General features: G+C 37.2%; 2 protein-coding genes across 2 annotated transcripts in view; one reads left to right on the forward strand and one right to left on the reverse strand.

Moving 5' to 3' along the window:
* Positions 1 to 3,248: 3,248 nt before the first annotated feature.
* On the forward strand, positions 3,249 to 12,561 carry SRRD (SRR1 domain containing). Its single transcript, XM_072415434.1, has 8 exons — positions 3,249 to 3,347; positions 5,015 to 5,199; positions 5,580 to 5,620; positions 7,161 to 7,378; positions 8,538 to 8,636; positions 9,846 to 9,997; positions 10,670 to 10,715; positions 11,398 to 12,561. The coding sequence occupies exons 2-8, from the start codon at positions 5,036 to 5,038 to the stop codon at positions 11,587 to 11,589; spliced, it is 912 nt and encodes a 303-aa protein (XP_072271535.1). The 5' UTR covers positions 3,249 to 3,347; positions 5,015 to 5,035; the 3' UTR covers positions 11,590 to 12,561.
* Positions 12,562 to 17,517: 4,956 nt separating this feature from the next.
* The window catches only part of LOC140332714 (clustered mitochondria protein homolog), a 33,961-nt gene continuing 33,280 nt past the window's right edge, over positions 17,518 to 18,198 (reverse strand). Inside the window, exon 27 of the mRNA XM_072413908.1 lies at positions 17,518 to 18,191. Coding sequence (XP_072270009.1) covers positions 17,518 to 18,191 — 674 coding nt within the window. The remainder of the gene's footprint in view (positions 18,192 to 18,198) is intronic.

Raw genomic sequence — 18,198 nt, forward strand, 5'->3', positions numbered from 1 at the left:
TGGGTAGTGTACAATAGTTCCTATATACCATCATTGTGTTGTAATGTATCTTCAACATGGCGCCACACAGCCAGCTACAATGGGAATGGCACTACCATACCTCACACCTGCATGGTAACTCGCCTCACTACCGCCCCACACGCCTCACTATTACCAGACACGCCTCACTCAGTGTTCTCCCCAGCCCCTTTTAGCTGGGTGCACCACCTGGCACTTTTTAGCAGCCACCCGGCTGTTTTTTGGAGGTTACTGATAAGTTTAGTCACAATACAGGGGTGGCCACTCGCCTACAATTTCTTCTCACCCAGCTTGAAAAAAATGTATGGGTTGAGTACTGTCACTATTACCCCACACACCTCACTACTACACCACACACGCCTCACTACCATCCAACATGCCTCACTACTACACCACACACACCTCACTACCACCCAACATGCCTCACTACTACCACTACTACACCACACACACCTCACTGCTACACCACACTACTACACCACACACCTCACTACTACACCACACACGCCTCACTACTACACCACACACGCCTCACTACTACACCACACACACCTCACTACTACACCACACACGCCTCACTACCACCCAACATGCCTCACTGCTACACCACACACACCTCACTACTACACCACACGCCTCACTACTACACCACACACACCTTACTCCTACACCACAATCTAAGACTAAACAAGAAATGATAGTTATCAAAGTCAAACTATTTGATGCCATTAAATATACCAGTTAAAAAAAATACACAGATAAGGTCATACCCACATAAAAGAGCATCTGAGAAATAAACAATAAAATAAAACAATCGGAAGAGAATTGGCATTGGTGGAGTGTAATGGTGGAAACAATACGTACGAAGCGTACGGATCATACAACTTAGGACTACACTGACGTCACGCTGCGCCTCCCTTGTTTTTCTGTTTCTAGTACAGTTTGTGAATTTAGTGCAATATAAAGGTGAAAATTGTCATTCAGAATATAAGAATTTGTTAGAATATTATTTTTGTTTTATTGTTAATAAAACATAAAATTTGCAAATAATGTCCAAATTTTTCTGTGGACCACCAAAATTATACTATCTCACGGACCACCAGTCGGTGACTGCTGCAGCACAGCTTCTTCTCATCCAGTTTAAAAAAATTCTGGGGAGATTACTGAAAGATTGTTACTATTTCCTATAGTAACCTAGGGGGTTATTTACAAATCAGTGAATCAGACATTCACCAAACCTTCTATGGTGGGGAATCAATTAAAAACACATGAACCTGGAGGAGTTTCCAGGTATTCCAACTCCAGAGTCTCCAACTGGAGTCACCAGTTAGAGAATGCAGACAACCTCCTCACATTTATAGTCAGTGAAGGAGAGACACTTTACTTTTTCCCCAATATTGGTGGTAAAATGGGTCCCTTTATTCTAGGATCAGTGAGATCAAGAATGGTGTTTACATTGGTGGTCAGTAGAGGAGGTACCCTCTTATGTCTATGATTAGTGATATGAAGAATACTAATAATAATAATTACTAAGACCCCCCCCCCTCCCCATTTTTCTGTAGGTCATTGGGGGTCCAAGATAAAAGGAGGAACTGAACTCTCACTGTATTTACTTTAGCATCATGACAACTGCAAGCTCTATCACTGATGAGAGATTCCACTCCCTGTAAATCACAGTCTACAGCCAACTTAAATATATATTTTTCTCCACCAGGGAATATTTCTGTCAATGTCAGATTCACTGCTTTATAAATAGACCTCATAGAGTCAGATGGGCAGTGATGGGTAGCAGCTACAGAATTCCTCTTCCTAACATTTTCTTTAGCAGGAAAAAAACATATCTGGGTCAGTGAAGTGTCTGAATTTTCAAATGACCTGTAGCTAAATGATTGATTTATGTTAGATGCTATTATAATATATATAAATATGGGAAAAGGTCTGCTGCTGAAAACCCTGGACTTTGTCAAAATATTTTGGATACTATTATGTGAACCTTGGAATGGATGCTGTCCACCCTCTGGCTGTATCTACTGATATAATATGTACAAAGACTGTCAGGCTTTGGATTTTCTGTCACTTTGTATGGATGTGAAAGCACCCCATGCAAGATGCCTTTACACTTTGATGTTGATGATGAATGCTAACTCCTAGATTGTAAGCTCTTCGGGGCAGGGTCCTCTCCTCCTGTGTCACTGTCTGTCATTTGTAACACCTATTTAATGTACAGCGCTGCGTAATATGTTGGTGCTATATAAATGCTGTATAATAATAATACCATGGGCAGCATGAAAATCCAACACACTGATCCTTCAACCAGTCAAGCCAATGTTTCACTATAATGCCATATGACTAGGCTGACGTCTGATTTTGGACATGGACATGAAAAGAACAAATTAACTAGTAAAGACATTTGGAAAAAAGCAGAAAAATGTATCTGAACACAATCACAGGAGTTATGAACACGTGAAGCCTCAGATTGTTCTGTAGAAATCTATCCATGGGGCCACCAGGAGTCAACACTGACTTATTCTCCCTTAGTAATAGTATAAGGATGGTGGACAGGAAGTGAGCAGAAATCTGCCCACAATAACATAAACTGCTACATTATTTATCACAATAATCATCATTTTAATGATATTTGTTGTTTCTAGCTACCATTTAGGGAATTTGCCTTTACGACTTGACACAACAGAAAGTCAATGGAAATTTTCCAAAGCAATGTTAGTTTTCTCTTCAATAGATCCCCTCCCCCTTTCTGTTCTGGGGACAACTCTGAAATGTGGGCACTTTCTCAGTAATAATGGCCAGCAGATAAATCTACCTGATGGGGACACAAGCAACTATATTAATATATAACAAGAAGACAGATCCTCCTCTAAGGAATCTGAGATACACTTTCTACATGCTCAGGGTTATACTTGTCCCAAATGTCTGCGATCCCTGAAATCCTGGCTGCAGGTTAGTGACTGCACAATGTGTGACAACCCATCGGTGGAATTCATTACAGCGAGAAAACAACAAGTCCCAGCATAGACATCCTATTAAAAGTTGTCTTCTGATCTTTACAGTAGCAGACACGCATTACTTGGTATGATAGCAGTATATAAAGGGAACTCTTCACTTCCTACCTGCTCTTCTTTTATCATGTCAAACTATCTAGTACTTCCTTCCTCACTTTCCAAACAAATGTCACACGATTTATACGTCATCCCACAGCTGGCTGCCAGGAAGTGAGAGCGAGGCTTGGAACGCAAAAACTCTTCCGGGTTTGCTGTTGTTTGAAACGCAAGGACACGTGTGGAGGCTGGTGGAACGCTGGACCAAGCAATGTAATGGTCGCTGTACAAATCCCGCTTGTCAACCCTTTCCCAGCTCTGTGTAAACACACTGTGCCACCGGCTGTCATTTACCTGCTGTTCTGTCACCTGTGTGAGCTCGGCGCCCCTCTGCACCTCTTTTCTCTCCTTCCTTCCACCCTTTATTCTATTTTCACCCTATTTACTACCCCGCCCCCCTTTCTCTATGCCATATTCTAATATTTAAATGTGAATATTCCATGTAATTGTAAACGTGCCAGGAAATTGCACATATGTACATGACAGTATTTACATAGCATGCAATACTATCTCTATTAAACAAGTCCTCACCAGCCATTGTGAGGAAATTCATCCTTGAATTCACAGCACAAGCCCTGAAACTACTGATCTTTTCCCCCATGGCAGCAGATTCACCGTAGTGTGTCTCCCTGTGTTTGTAAACTGCTAGAAACCAGCTGATTGTTGTCTGGAATCCAAGTCTTTGTTGTTTGAGCTTTGAGAATGAATTATTTCACAGTACATGCAGCTAGAAAGATCAGTGATGGTGTATATTGAAGTTACTGCTTGTTATAAATAACCCTTTATTTTGAAAAAATAAAGAATGTATAGGCATTCTGACTTCTTTTAGTTGAATTGTTTAGATAGGTTAGAAATGTGTTTTTAATTACTTAAAGCATAACTAAACCTAAAAACATTCAATATTTTGAAATATGAGCGAATGAGTACACACAACCCTGGTCTGCTCTATGGAGAAGGGAGAATGAGCCAGCGGCACCCCATTGTGCTCTACTCTCTTTACGTCTATTGCAGTTGTTCGTTGTTGGTCGTTCATGAATCCTTCGGGAAAGATCCATGATCCATGGCATCAGGTGACTTCTGTACACACGTCAGATTGTTACGTGTTGCCCAACAGAAGCCAGGGCGTTCGTATTAGGCGAGAATCCCCTGATGTGTGTACATAGCCTTAGGATACGTCTGGTTGGTTGAGTTTCCCATTTTGTCAGAGGAGGTTAGTGACAGTAGTAAAAACTCCTGGATGGCCTAACTCTCCCAAAATATCGTATTTTTTGTTATTTAACCCATTATTAATAATCAATGTAAATAAAAATGTCATGCAGTAACCTGAAAGTAACCACAACTGCAGGAATTGTAGGTAAAGGACCTTGGAGGATTACCTGGGGTGCTTGTAACCTTAAAGCATTTAAACAGCACCTTTTTATTATTATTATTATTATTATTATTAAACAGGATTTATATAGCGCCAACATATTACGCAGCGCTGTACATTAAATAGGGTCATAATCCATCAGCTATTTAAACATATTCCTCCTTTCTGTTAAATATGCAATCTAATTACAATAAACAACACTATAACTTAGATGCAAATTTTGACTTTTGTAAAAAGTCAGCAGCCAGACTCCCATTTCCCTCTCCATCTAACCCACTGTAGTAAACATGTAACCCACATGTAGTAAACAAAGATACAAATACTTAAGAAGGAATGCTCAATCAGATATAGATCAAATAAATCTCAGTGGACATGTTTGGGCAGATATTTTGCTCGCTAGTTATATATTCATGAGTATTAAACTGCATAGGTAACTGCAGAAAATTAGTTAAGAATTTTTTTTGTTTTATAATGTTTTGGCTTTATTAGTAAACTTTTTGTCTGTCTTTAGGTGTCTTCACTGTTCTCAGGCATGGAGTCAGATTCTTGGCAGGTGGTAAGCAAGAAAAAGGCCAGCAAAAAGGCCCAGCAAATTAAAGAAAAATCTGTTTATAAAACTGAAGGATCTGCACAACATTGCCAGCTGGGTCTGTCTGGAAATGTTAAAGATGTCATTAAAAGAATCAGTGTCACAGTGTAAGTAAACCTGTATATATATATTTATTTTATTGGACCTGTTCTCATTTATTCTGGGCAAACATAAATATATTTTAATATAATACATTTTATTTTAAGTCACTTAGTGAATATCTAACCACTGTAAGGAAAACATTGCTATTATTCTTCTAAATCTTCAGTTGCATGTATACATAGAAATGTGTTTTTACATGGGCAGAGTTAGGAACTTCCAGGCTTCCAGGTACAGAATCCTGGAGACTGGGCTAAAGGTAATACTGTAGACATTTGCCTCCTGAAGGCTTCTTGTTATAAATATTATATTATATTGTTATAATATTATAAATTTATAACTTTGTGGCAGTGTGTGTTGACTGTGAAATATTTTTTTCTTCCAACAGGGAAAATCTCAGAATATCTGATTATTGGGAATCCTGTAAGGGTAAGTACATTGTAGCATATGCCCAGGTAAAGAAATACAGTGGGAAAAATAGGGTGATTTTAGAAAGTAATTGCAGACAACAAGTGCATGCAATTGATAATCTACTAACACAAGGTGCCTTAAAGTTATCCATCACAATTTGTATAAATGGGAGTTTTCATTTTGTTGTCTGCTCTGTGTATCTCACTATGGAGCTGATTTATTAAAGCTCTCCAAGGCTGGAGAGGATACACTTACATCAGTAAAGCTGGGTTATCCAGCAAACCTGGAATGGTTTTCTTAAAAGTCATTTGCTATTTGTTATCAAATGTTTTCAATCCTGGACCAGATCCATTCCAGGTTTGCTGGATCACCCAGCTTCTCTGATGAAAGTGTATCCTATCTAGTCCTTGGAGAGCTTTAATAAATCAGGCCCTATGTTTCTAATTTAATATAATTGCTCTATTTGTACTTCTAATATTTGTACACTGAGGGTCACTTCATCTTTAATTAATTATCAGTTTAACCTCCCTAGCGGTTTATTTCTGTCCAAATTTCCATGCAAAAAGCGGTACAATTTTTTGGAAATGTATTTTTCATTGTGGGCTGTAATTCTTAGGCATAGCTCACTGGTATTTAATACATTTATTTAATAAACTTTAAATAACAAAACACAAAAATCTGTTAAAAAAATATTTAAACATGTAATGTAACTGTATAGTAGCATATATAATATTATTATACATATATGAATATTTCCTTGTATTGGACTCAATACAGCTATTTTTTATTGAATCCAATACAAAATGATTTGAATTTCCCGCTGCTAAGCCCCGGTCGCATCAACACATGTACGGACGTCACCGGGAAACCCCGTAGATTGAATCTGCACTTTGTGGCTGGAGATCAGAGGAGGCAGACGTGTACCAGGACCTGCAGGGACCAGCAGGACGCCGGGGGGCATCGACGGATCAAGGTAAGTGGGTTTTTACCCTGCTTTTAGGTACCCCGAGTCAGACTCCGGATTACCGCTGGGGGGTTAAGGGCTTATGTTGATGGGGGTTTTTGTCATATGCGTGTTTGACAAGAAAAAGCTGTGTTTTACCTGCAGTTAAATTCCACTTCAATAGGACCACATGTAGTGCAACACAAAAAAGATCAAACACAGCCAACACAGTCACATTCACTTTTTTACACATATAAGTACCTATATCAATATGACTTTTAAGCTTTTCTATTGCCCATTGATCTCTGAAACCATATCAAAACTTTACAGGTAATGCATTACAATAAAAAATGTTCCTTTACCAGCCCATTATCATAACTATTGGATACAATTGAAGTTTAGAGAAATATCTGTAACTTTTAAAGTAAAGTGCTTTCATGTGAAATATTGTCATTTGAAATAACCTGTCATTTCTTTCAGGTTGGCATTACAATAATGTATTGCTATAACTAAATAAAACTTTTTGTACAGAATAATGTTGCAATGCTGAGATTTATTGACACAGTTTTACAAGCAATCTACAACTGCAGTGACATTATAAATATTTCCCCCTAGGTTGTCTTCACAAATGTCAAACTATAGCTCCAGAAGTTTCAAAAGCCAACAGTGAAAATGGAGAACTAATGAAAAATCATTGCCTTGAGGAAGCTGTAGCCTCTCACTGTTATCTGCAAGACTATGAATGTGTGTGTTATGGTCTGGGAAATTTTTCTTCATGTGTCATATCACGACATCAGCTGGCGTTCTTACTGCTCTTTCTGGAACACTTTAAGGTAACAAGAACGCAGCACAAAGCAGGGGGGATTGTGGATTGCCATTGTTTAACCTCCCTAGCGGTTTATTTCTTTCCGGTTTTATATGTCTAAAATATGTCTACATTAAAAATCTATATATTTAAAAAAAAAAATGTATTAAAAAAAAAAAAAAAAAAATACATATTATACTCATACTATTATATATACTGTAAAATAAATGTTCTTGAAAACAATGTACTGCTTTTACACATAAAAATCCAATGTATTGCATTCAATACAGTTATTTTGTATTGAATGCAATGCAAATGGATTTTAAATTTCCTGCCCCGCCCGGCCAGAATGTACACATCGGATGCAGAAGAAGAAAGAAGACGGAGATCGCGACGCGGGACCCTGGCAGATCAGGTAAGCGCTCTATTTACTAACCTTCCCTAGGTGTTCCAACCCCAAGCGTGACTTGGGGTTACCACTTGTAGCAACTTTTTTCTACCCCGAGTCTCACTCAGGGTTACCGCTAGGGAGGATAATGTGGTCTTGCATTTGGGGCAAAATCATGTAAAACGTGCCAAATTTTCATTCGCATTTAGGGTAAAATTGGAGGGAAATCTGCAACAAATGCAAAATGGCATAAAAAAGAAATCAGGTTTCTTTGTCTCTACTAGAAAACATTACCAATATTTATCATTCTCTGTTTTAAAAATGCTGATGTTTGCTTGGGAACACTTTTATCAAGTTGATTGCTAAATGTGTGGATCTGCCTTGTAGTCATCTGATTATTAAATTGCATTTAAAAACCATCAGTAATACTCTTAACTTCAGAAATCCTGGTGCTGTATTTTAAGTGATATTGGGGAGGTAGTGTGATTGGGAGGAGGTGTAATTTTGGGATAGAACCAAGGATTGCAAGCATTTTATGCTTAGGCTTAGTATCTTCCTGGGCCACTAGAAATAGGTTTGCTAGGAAATAAAGGTATATACGGTACTTTTGACGGGTTACAAAATGCATTTTATTATGCATTTTATTATGCATGTGTTATAATTTTAATTGCACTTATAATATATTTCTTTGTCTAATTTGATTTTATATAAAAAAAAAAAAATGACCAAATCAATCAAATTCAATGCAATCCCTGCACAGTGTTTGATATAGATTAAATACAATGTGTTTTTTCTTCAGATTCCACGGCAGCAGTGTTACGTTTATGACCCAATATTTTCCTCATTAGAGATTTCTGTGCTTCAAGAACTGGACCTCAAGGTTATTTTAAAAAATGAGGTATGCTAATGAAGTGCTGTTGATTTTTTGTCAGAAAAGTTGGTAATATAGTAAAGGATTTGTAATTTGCAGGGCAACCAATCATGAATTACAGAATGTAGTTGCAGGTGAAGACTATAACTGACATATGTAGTCGAAAAAAAAGTATAGGTTCATATTGAGTAGGTCTATATTAAAAAAAAATATATATATATATGCTTTATATATATTACCCAAAAAATGTGTGAACTAGATTGGGGTATCATTGAGCTTCTGGACAGTCTGCAACATTAGTTTGCGGAGTTTGATGCACCAGTACGTTCTCAGAGGGTCCAAGAGGGCAAGTCAGTGGCATCAATGGCTTTGTAATCCAGTACTCCAGTCCATTAGCTTTATACTGTGTTGACTAAGTGTTTCCTTAATTTATTTTAGGCAGTTTATATATATATTTAGTAAGGTGTAGATGTTTTAAAAATAAAGGGACAGACAATGTCCCATCCGCAATAAAATAATCTCATCTGCCTGGTTGCAATTGTACTCGCCTGTCCCTGTTTTTAATGCCTGGTACGTTAGCTACAAGCAGCTATAAAGTGTAATGGAGGTTTCTTGGAGGTTTTAGGCTGCATGTAGTTGTTGGGAATTAATGGTTTGCTTAATGCTGAAATGTATCATCAGGGGGGAGTCTCATTCAGAATTAATTCTGCAGCAGGGTAATGTTCCAAAACATAGCACCAAAAAACTATGTTAATTAAAGTGAAGAACTAGCCCTGGAGAAGTTAGTACAGCCCTCACAGTGCCTTGATCTCTGCCTGGGATAACATGAGGAGACCAAAGCAACTGAGAGCCTAAAACCATAGAAGAACTCTGATAAATTCTCCTGGATGTTTGGAACAAGCTACCCGCCAAGTTCCCTAAAAACCGGGAGTCATCAACAGCAAAAGAAGCCTTCCTATTTCTGTGTTGATCACTTTTTATTGAAAGTTTTACAATATCTTATTCGTCTTCCTATTGATTCCTATAGGCAACTACTTCCTGTTGAACCTACTTGGTAAAATAATGAGCGATGTGTAAGATTTGGTAACCTGACATCAGTAATAAGGATTGAACAGCTCCTTGTGCTGCTTTACCAAATACCCAAATTCCACTGGAAATTTTACAGTCATGTGCTATTGCTTTTTAAGTATATATAGTTACTAGTAGATGTTTAGGAAGGCTGTCTTATCATTCTAGGAGGGAAAGCATGCTGTACAGAAACCCACAGTGTTCTTCATGGTGCATTGTGGTAAAGCTCTTTACAATAACTTGCTGTGGAAGAACTGGTCAGTGGAGGCTTTGTCTCAAATGATTATTATTGGCAACAGTTTTAAAGGCATTGAAGAACGGTAAGCTGTAAAAAATGTGTGCAATTATAGCCATGACAATGTTTAAAGCAAAATCACTGATGGCGATTCATTGCTGAATATTCTGTATTTAGCAATGTCAGCATTCTGTATAGACTTTGTTACTATATATAGAGGAAAATGTCATAAAGTTACACTAGTTAGGTACTCTTGTTCTTATCTATAAATACAAGCAGACATGCAGAAACACATACACACATCTTACGCTGACTATAACACCTGTTTATGGTGGTGGTGTTAGTTATTAATTTTTTCAGACTTATTTTCTGTATTAGCAAATACCACTCGAGTTTTGTGTTTGCACCCACTCTTTCAATTTATCTATGGGCGGATCCATGGTTACCACTCTAGATTTTAAACTTTTCAGGTCAGCCTATAGGATGTAAAAAAAGAATCTCCATTTCCGGCAAGGTCAAAAAGTATTTTCTGTAATTGCTGAAAATGTTATTAGCCTGAAAAAAATAAACTAACATAGCCAGTATTCTAGTAATCAGCTACATCTGATTTTATAGACTTTTCTGTAACATGATCTATTGGTATCCATATCTAAGAAACAACATATGTGCATAGAAAAAAAAATATATAACACTCTTCAATTTGATTTTCTATGGATGGTTTTCTTATGCTACATATATACAATATTTTAATTTCTAGATTGCTATCCAGAATTTTGCAAAGAGACTATACCTATATTTACAAGGTAAGCTTAATAGTTCAAGTTTTTTTTTTTTTTTTTGCAACCCATTACTGTTAAAAAATATAAATGTTTTTGCTCAGGATGTAAAAGCTTTTCTTTTTAGTATGACTCTTAACATGTATAGGGGATGCTAAAGCTTCAGTTCTTTACTATGTTATTGGTAATCTATGTTTGGAGAGCTTGGTGACTGACCGACTGCATTTAGTACTTTAATACTTGGACCTTCTATGTGGATCTGTAAAGTTGAATTAAAGTAAGACACTGGGTAAAACAAGACCAGAAAGTCAACATGTCAGCCAGACAAAAAGCATTTTTGGAACGAGAGGCAGCTTTCATGTTTTCTTTGTAAGGGCTGTAGGGCAATAGGTACGTGGGAATTTTGTCTTTATTTTGCTATGTATCCTAAGTACAGAAAGTACATACCAGAATGTGCAGTATACCCATCCAACTATAAATTAAGAGGAAAAACGTTGAACCCAAAAGCATGAACTGGGGGTAGCAAGGCTCAATGAACAACTTTTAGCTTTATAGAAAACCTATTTTTTTTTAAGGACATTCAGCATGTTTATGACTTGAAAGTTGTAAATGGTTATGGACAGAGCACTGATGGTAGTGCATGTTACTGTATATGTATTTAGCATGAAATAATGTCTAATGTGATGTATTGTCTTTCATTTCACCACAGAGTTTACAGGCTGTAGAAGAATCAGAATTTCCAGAGTGCCCGAAGTACAGTGATATCTTCAATGACACATCCGTACATAGCTTTCCTCTTGCCAAACTACAAACTTTTTCTAAAGATATTTGGCAGATTCAGGAGGAGCCTCAATACCAAGAGTGTGATAACCTGGAGATCATTCGCATTTGTACATTATAGTACTGGAAGTACCTTGTCATCCAACCAAGATGTTTATAAAGCTGTCACATCTTCAAGCAAATTGGTTGATTTTTCTAATTGTTCTGTAGTAGTACACTGCAAATACAGGCACACATCCAGGACTACAGTTTTATATGTTTGTGTTTAGGTATTTGTAATTGAAGTAGGACCATGCTCTGGGACAACCAACAACAGATACCCATATGAGTTACATAGATGTGTAACAGAATGTGGTATTATGTCCTCTGTTAATGAAGGAAGTTTAGCGTTTGAATGATTGCCATTGGCTGACCTAAAGGACAAGTACACTAATTGTCTGAATCTACCTCCTTCCTTTGAACTTAAACTAACATTAGGCCAGGACATTGCATCTTCTGACCTGGCGTTACATTTAGCTAGGAGACAAACAACTAAATTGATATATGCTGTCGTACAGTGACTGTGACAGTTTCTGAACAAAAATATCATGGCAGCTGTAAAAAGTGCCCCCAGGATCATTTGGTATTATTTTAATAAAGGCTACATATTGAAAACAACATGGTGTTTATGAAATTCTAGTAATAGGTTTTCAGATTACTTTGTCAGACAGTCAATTATATCACTAAAACTCTAATGAACCTATTGAATATATTTATACTTCACAGCAAGTAAAGACTTATTGAAACTTTTTCTTAGGGAAAAAAAGTAGCAAGGGATGACCAGGATAATCTGCAAACACATTTCATGTAGGTTAGGCAATAAGTAAATATCCACTTTGGTTTACTCTATTTATCATTTACACATTTTTGTAATGTCAGAAGCTAAAATCGCAATGACCTCTTTCACAAGCTTGTGATTACATATTTGTTCTTTGAAGACCTTGTGATGAGCTGTAAAGGTGAGAGCAAATATGGGGAAAAACATAAAGCCTTCTGTGGAATAGAATCTATTTTACCTTCTAGTTCCTAATAAATGTCCACATCATTTACTGAATTGCTTTTTCTCATCAATTGAGTGATTACAAAAGTTATTTATTCTTTATACTGGTGCTACAGGGGGATTAGGCATTGCCAAAAAAAAAACAAAAAAAACTGAAGGCTAGCCCAAGATAAACCCTCTTACCACCAATGTACCTCCGTTTTTTTATGGTCTGCTAGGAGGATGGATGTGTTGTCTTCATCCATTTTTTCTTCTTTGATCTTTCTTCCATTAAGACTGTTTCTCTACAACACTACATGCAGTGTCCGTCTGATTTTCAGCTATCCAATATGGTTATCTTTTTCCTAACTTTTAGGGTACCTTGAACTTTCTAACGCAGCTGAACAGACTTAATCCTGAAATATTTGACAGAATGTATTGATCTCTGTGGCCTAATAAATATTTCATGCAAACCCACACTATCCTAAGCAACAGCAGTGGATTTACAGAATGTCAGTGATGCCTGTCCATCTGTGACCTCAGGCTATGTATCGGTATACATCGAATCGAAAAGGCTGTTGGTCTTACTTTTCTCATGCTTTTTTTATTTTTTCTGGGTTTTTGCTTGGTTCTCTACCATAGGTTTAATCATGATTTGAGTGGTGTTACATTGTAAGCTACTTTTGTTTTCCTGTTTTTATTTTTCTGAGAGGCTGCTCATGCCTTAAAAGTATGCGTGTTTACGCATACACCCAAAAGGCTTTTGGCCTGCGACATGTCCCAAAGGACCCCAGGGTTCCTATTTTAGCTTCCACTTTGTACCTCTCTGTCTACCTGTTCTCCTTCCTGTTAGCCTCAGTCTTCTCCTGGTTTCTCTTCCCAATCTTTCCTCTGCTTACTCAACAGCTCCCCTTTCCTTCCTTCTTCTTTTTTTTATTTATTCATTCTGCTTTCTTTTTTGTACATTCCTCTCCTGCCTTTGCCCTACTCCATAAATCAGTTAAATTAGCCCATTGGAGTTTCTACCCTTTGAGTAACAGCCTTAAAGTTTTGGTTGTGCCATTAGTTTAGCAAGCAATGTCTTGTGGGGGGCAGTGTGTACTTGTCTCCAAAGTTAGCTCTCCAAACCTTATGCCCTATGTGAACAACAAAACACCTCCTCATGTGCAATGGAAATGAAAGGGACAGATGGTAGTCCAGGTAACAAAGATGCCTAGGGTGGGTTATCACACTGCCCTTCCATAGATACAATATAGTAAGTTAGCGTTGTCACCAAAGCACAAGAAGTGTTTATTGGTGGGATCATCAAACTAACACAGCCAACTGACTTGTAAGCTGCAACTTATTACATTTTTTTGTTTGTGTTCAGATTTGTTTAAATACTGACTACCTTATGAGTAATGAAAGTGTTGCACACTTTGCACTTTTTTAAAACTCCTTCACTTCAATTGATACATATTAACCAATCCAGATACCGCTAGAAGGTAACTTTCTGAAATGATTCAATGCTTTAATGAAGGAAGATACTCCTCCACCCTACTGTGCAACAACTTAAGCGTGCTTATGCATGCTAAAAGCTCCACTCCCCTGGGCAATCTAACAACAATCTGATCTGAGTTTTTTTTTTGTTACATCAGTGTATCTATACTATACAGGTCCTCTATAAAGAAAGGTATTTATTGAAATTGGCCAGTTATTGCAAATGATCACAGTCTAAACTTCCATAAATTTCCATCCATCTCCCTTATATCAATACTTAATTTAAACATTTAACATGCATTTTGAAGCATTTGTATTACTTTATCATGGTAATGTTTTGTAAGTTTTGTGATGTTTGCTTGTATATCTTGCTTGTGTATTTTTGACTTTCCAGTGGTTTGTGTGGGTGGGGTTTCAGACGTGTTACTTTTATAGTAGTTGGCGTTTTGAAAGCTCTTACTTTGATACATTAGGGCTGGCCCCTACTAAAACATAAGTTTAATAAATGGTGATCTTTTCATGAACCTTCTCTGAACCCCAATTTCTCAAACAGAGAGATGTTAGCAACTGGAAATGTAGAAGCCAGTAGGAAACCCCTTTTGCCCCCCCCCCCCCCCCAATAAAATGTTATACTCATCAAATAATGCTACCCTGTCACTTTTAGCTATCCCCTAACTCTCTATGAACCCCAATTTTTCTGTAAGAAAAAGGGAAATGTAGCTGCAAGTGCAGGACTACCCCTAAAATGTTATCAATACGGCGCCATCACAAGATACAAAAACTATACTTGTCATACCGTGCTATCTTGTCACACATAGCTGGCCACTTACCTTCTGTGCACCCAATTTCTCTTTACCAATAGAGGGAGATGTAGGATAAGTGGGGGACTCCTATGGCTACCTCCCTCAACCTAAATGTTTTCACTCCTATCATACCATGAGGTGCCCTGTAATATATAAACACAATAAACCCCAATTTCTCTTGAAAGGGGAGCTGTAGGTATAATAAAATGTAGTGGGGGGGACTCTTGAGGCTCCCTAAAATGTTATTGCTGTAGCGCCACCACAAGATTAGAAAAACTATACCTATCATACTGTGCTACCCTGTCACACATATCTGGCCACTTACTTACTACTTCTAGTTTTAAACATACGTTTTTAAAGTTTGTTTGCATTGTGGCCCACAAGTTTTGCGGCCCCTAGATGAAAAAAGGTTGGGCAATACTGCTGTAGACTAAAGCTACCAGATATAATTCTAAAAGTATCACAGCATTTTTGACAATTGATAATAAAAAATAGTAACAAGCCAGACATTTAATTTAGCCATATGTTTATTGGCAAATTTATAGACAAAAAAGCAACAATGTTTAGAAAAAAAGTACAAATAGTAGAAAAATAGCAAAAAAAAAAAAAAGACTACAGAAGTCAAATGCATAGTTAAAGTTAATAGCCAGATCAGAGTTTGCCTTATTCCTTTGGGGTAGGTGATGAAGGCAGTTGTGTAGGCTACAGATCTGACATGTAAACATTTAGTATGTCCTGGTCACTGACAAATTGCCAGTGTTTTCTGGCAAAGGTGGTAGATAGCTCTTTTAACATGGATTGTAGCTCTTAAGGATTTTTCATTTCCAGAACTGTAACAAATATAGATATTGGAACCATAAACTTGTATTTTGCTGCACGATTGTATTTCTTTACATTCTTGAGTTGGTACATAATATATTTAAAGGACAAATGCACTTTGAGCACAATTTGTTTTCACTTGTCCATGTTCTCATCATATATATATATACACACACACACCTCTTTACTTACAGAGACTCTGGACTGCAGGAACAAGTGAAAAGAAATGTTCTGAACATGGATTTGTATTACAGCAAACTCTGTACTGCATGATAATATTATGTGTAAGTGATGTATTTCAAACACCTTTTCCCTCCGCTAGGTAATGAAGTATACAGAGCACATCTATTTCAAACAGGTAGAATAATTAGACAGCCTCTGTGCACCTACTACATGCATTGCAATAGTCTACTGAAAGGTTTCTCTAAACTTGGGCTTGTTAGGCCTACGGAACCTTTAGCTGAGCAGCCAAGCTGTGATATGCTTGGCAATAACATGGGCAATGTTATCCTCTTAAACTTGGTTTATTTAATGAGTGTAAATCTTTTTACTAGAATAGGTAGTTTTTAAACTGCTAAATGCAACTAATGTCTGTGGCATTTAAATTAAATGGTACTTGTACCAGGAGCAGATTAACACTTTACTTAACCTTTTGGTTTTTAATTTGTCCGAGTATACTGTAATACCTGCTATGTTTATACATCCAATCAGTGGGGTTGTACAACCATAGCCTTTATGTACCCGTTAACAGACACATATTAATACAGATTTGATAAAAATTGGGTTATGTTTTTTAATACTGTATAGCATCATTGCGTTAAAGTATCTTAAAATAAACCTTTATAATTAAGCAAAAAACCAAGAATAATGAGCAATCATTTTCAGAGGTAGTGATAGGGTATAGAAAATGCCATACTTCTTAATTTCTTTATAAATCCCAAATAGGAGGTAATCAAAGAAAGAAGTTTAATTTTTGTGCCCTAGACTCTGCTTGCCTGAAAACAGCTCTCCTGTGACTTGTAGTGCAAATGCCTCATTATGAAAAAGGATCCTCTAAAGGTAACAGGATAGACACAGACCTAACTCCAAGAACTAACAATTATGCTAAAAAGTTTGTCAAAAAATGCATTCAGTTCAGAGCTGATGCATTTGTCCCCAAAATGTGGCAATCACATTTGGGTGACTTTCCTGCACAATGTTATCATTAAAAGCAATATTCTGAATATTAGGAGCGTTTCCACACTACCAGACAGAAAGCAGGAATTCATCATTTACCGATGTGCCCCCAGTTTTTCAACTTTCAGTTTATATGTACAATTGTCCACTAGGTGCTGGACCCATAAATGTTTATGGAAGCTTCCAACACCTGAGAAGAATAAATGTACATATTGCATATATATCTTGTATTGTCAGTGTTCTATATAATGCAACTACTTTTGTTGGAAAGGAAGATATCTCTTTAGTGAGGACTGCACTATACTTTAAACTATTCCTAAATGTTGTTTTAAGCTCAAATATTTTTTTGTGCTTAAAATTACGAATAGATCCTAGTTTTTCTATACATACATACTAAATTTTATAAATTCTTTGCTGGTTATTTTCCAAATCTGCACATACTATAAACATCTGAGCCAAGAGACCTGTAACATCCACAAAGTGCACTGTATATGGAAAATTGCCAAGATCTGTCCTATTATTCTGCCATAATAAAGTGCAAATATGTGTTGTACCCAGACATCTGCAGTTGTTGTGTAAGCATGTTTTAGTTCATTTAAAAAGCAAGACAGAATAGTAAAGAAGTACTGTATACCCAAGTTTACCAATTTGATATTGAAAAGTAAATGTCACACAAAACTTTGGATGGGCCTGTGGATCAGGATTCACATTTCTTTTCTTCTCCCACCCCTTTTTGGTCATTTTGTTTTACACCCTATGCTTCTTTTTTGTCCTGTTGTTCTTCAGCCACTGTTGATGGATTCTTACTGACATCTTTTGGTGCATCTTGTTCTTTACTACCTTTGTTCTGCTCCTCAGCTACATCTTGATGGTCATTTTTTGTTTTCTCATTGTTGTTTTCCACCACAGTTTCTGTAGGCTGCTCCTCTGATGTATTCGTATTGTCCTTGTCACTGCTACTTTGCTCCTCAGAGACTTCCTGTAGAGACTTAGCCTGTTCCTCATCTCCTTCTTTTTCATCTTCTTTAGACAGCTCCTCCTTTTCTTCCTTCCTATCCCCATCATCTGCAGATTGATCCTCAGCTCCTTTCTTCTTATCCCCATCGTCTTTAGCTGGCTTCTCACTTTCATCCTTTATCTTCCCATCATCAACCTTTTTATCTTCCCCTTCCTTTTTCTCCTCTTGAGATTCCTCTGGCTCTTCTACATCTTTAGCCTGATCTACAGCTTCTTCCTGTGTCTCCTCTCCATCTTTAGTCTCCTTGTTAGCTTCTTCCTTGTTCTCTACTTCAGATTGTTTCTCACAGCTTTCTGGTTTCTCCTCCCCATTCTTGGCTTGTTCGCTGCTTTCTGGTTTCTCCTCCCCATCTTTGGCTTGTTCAATGCTTTCTGGTTTCTCCTCTCCATCCTTGGCCTGCTCACTGCTTTCTGGTTT

The sequence above is a fragment of the Pyxicephalus adspersus genome, chromosome 6, assembly GCF_032062135.1.
Source record: "Pyxicephalus adspersus chromosome 6, UCB_Pads_2.0, whole genome shotgun sequence".
Classification (NCBI taxonomy): domain Eukaryota; kingdom Metazoa; phylum Chordata; class Amphibia; order Anura; family Pyxicephalidae; genus Pyxicephalus; species Pyxicephalus adspersus.

What these genes read in the sequence shown, in the direction of transcription:
- SRRD (XM_072415434.1), top strand. Translation starts at nt 5,036, where the DNA reads ATGGAGTCAGATTCTTGGCAGGTGGTAAGCAAGAAAAAGGCCAGCAAA. An exon ending in AGGTTATTTTAAAAAATGAG is followed by an intron (nt 8,637 to 9,845) that starts GTATGCTAATGA and finishes TTATCATTCTAG; the next exon opens with GAGGGAAAGCATGCTGTACA. An exon ending in ACTATACCTATATTTACAAG is followed by an intron (nt 10,716 to 11,397) that starts GTAAGCTTAATA and finishes ATTTCACCACAG; the next exon opens with AGTTTACAGGCTGTAGAAGA.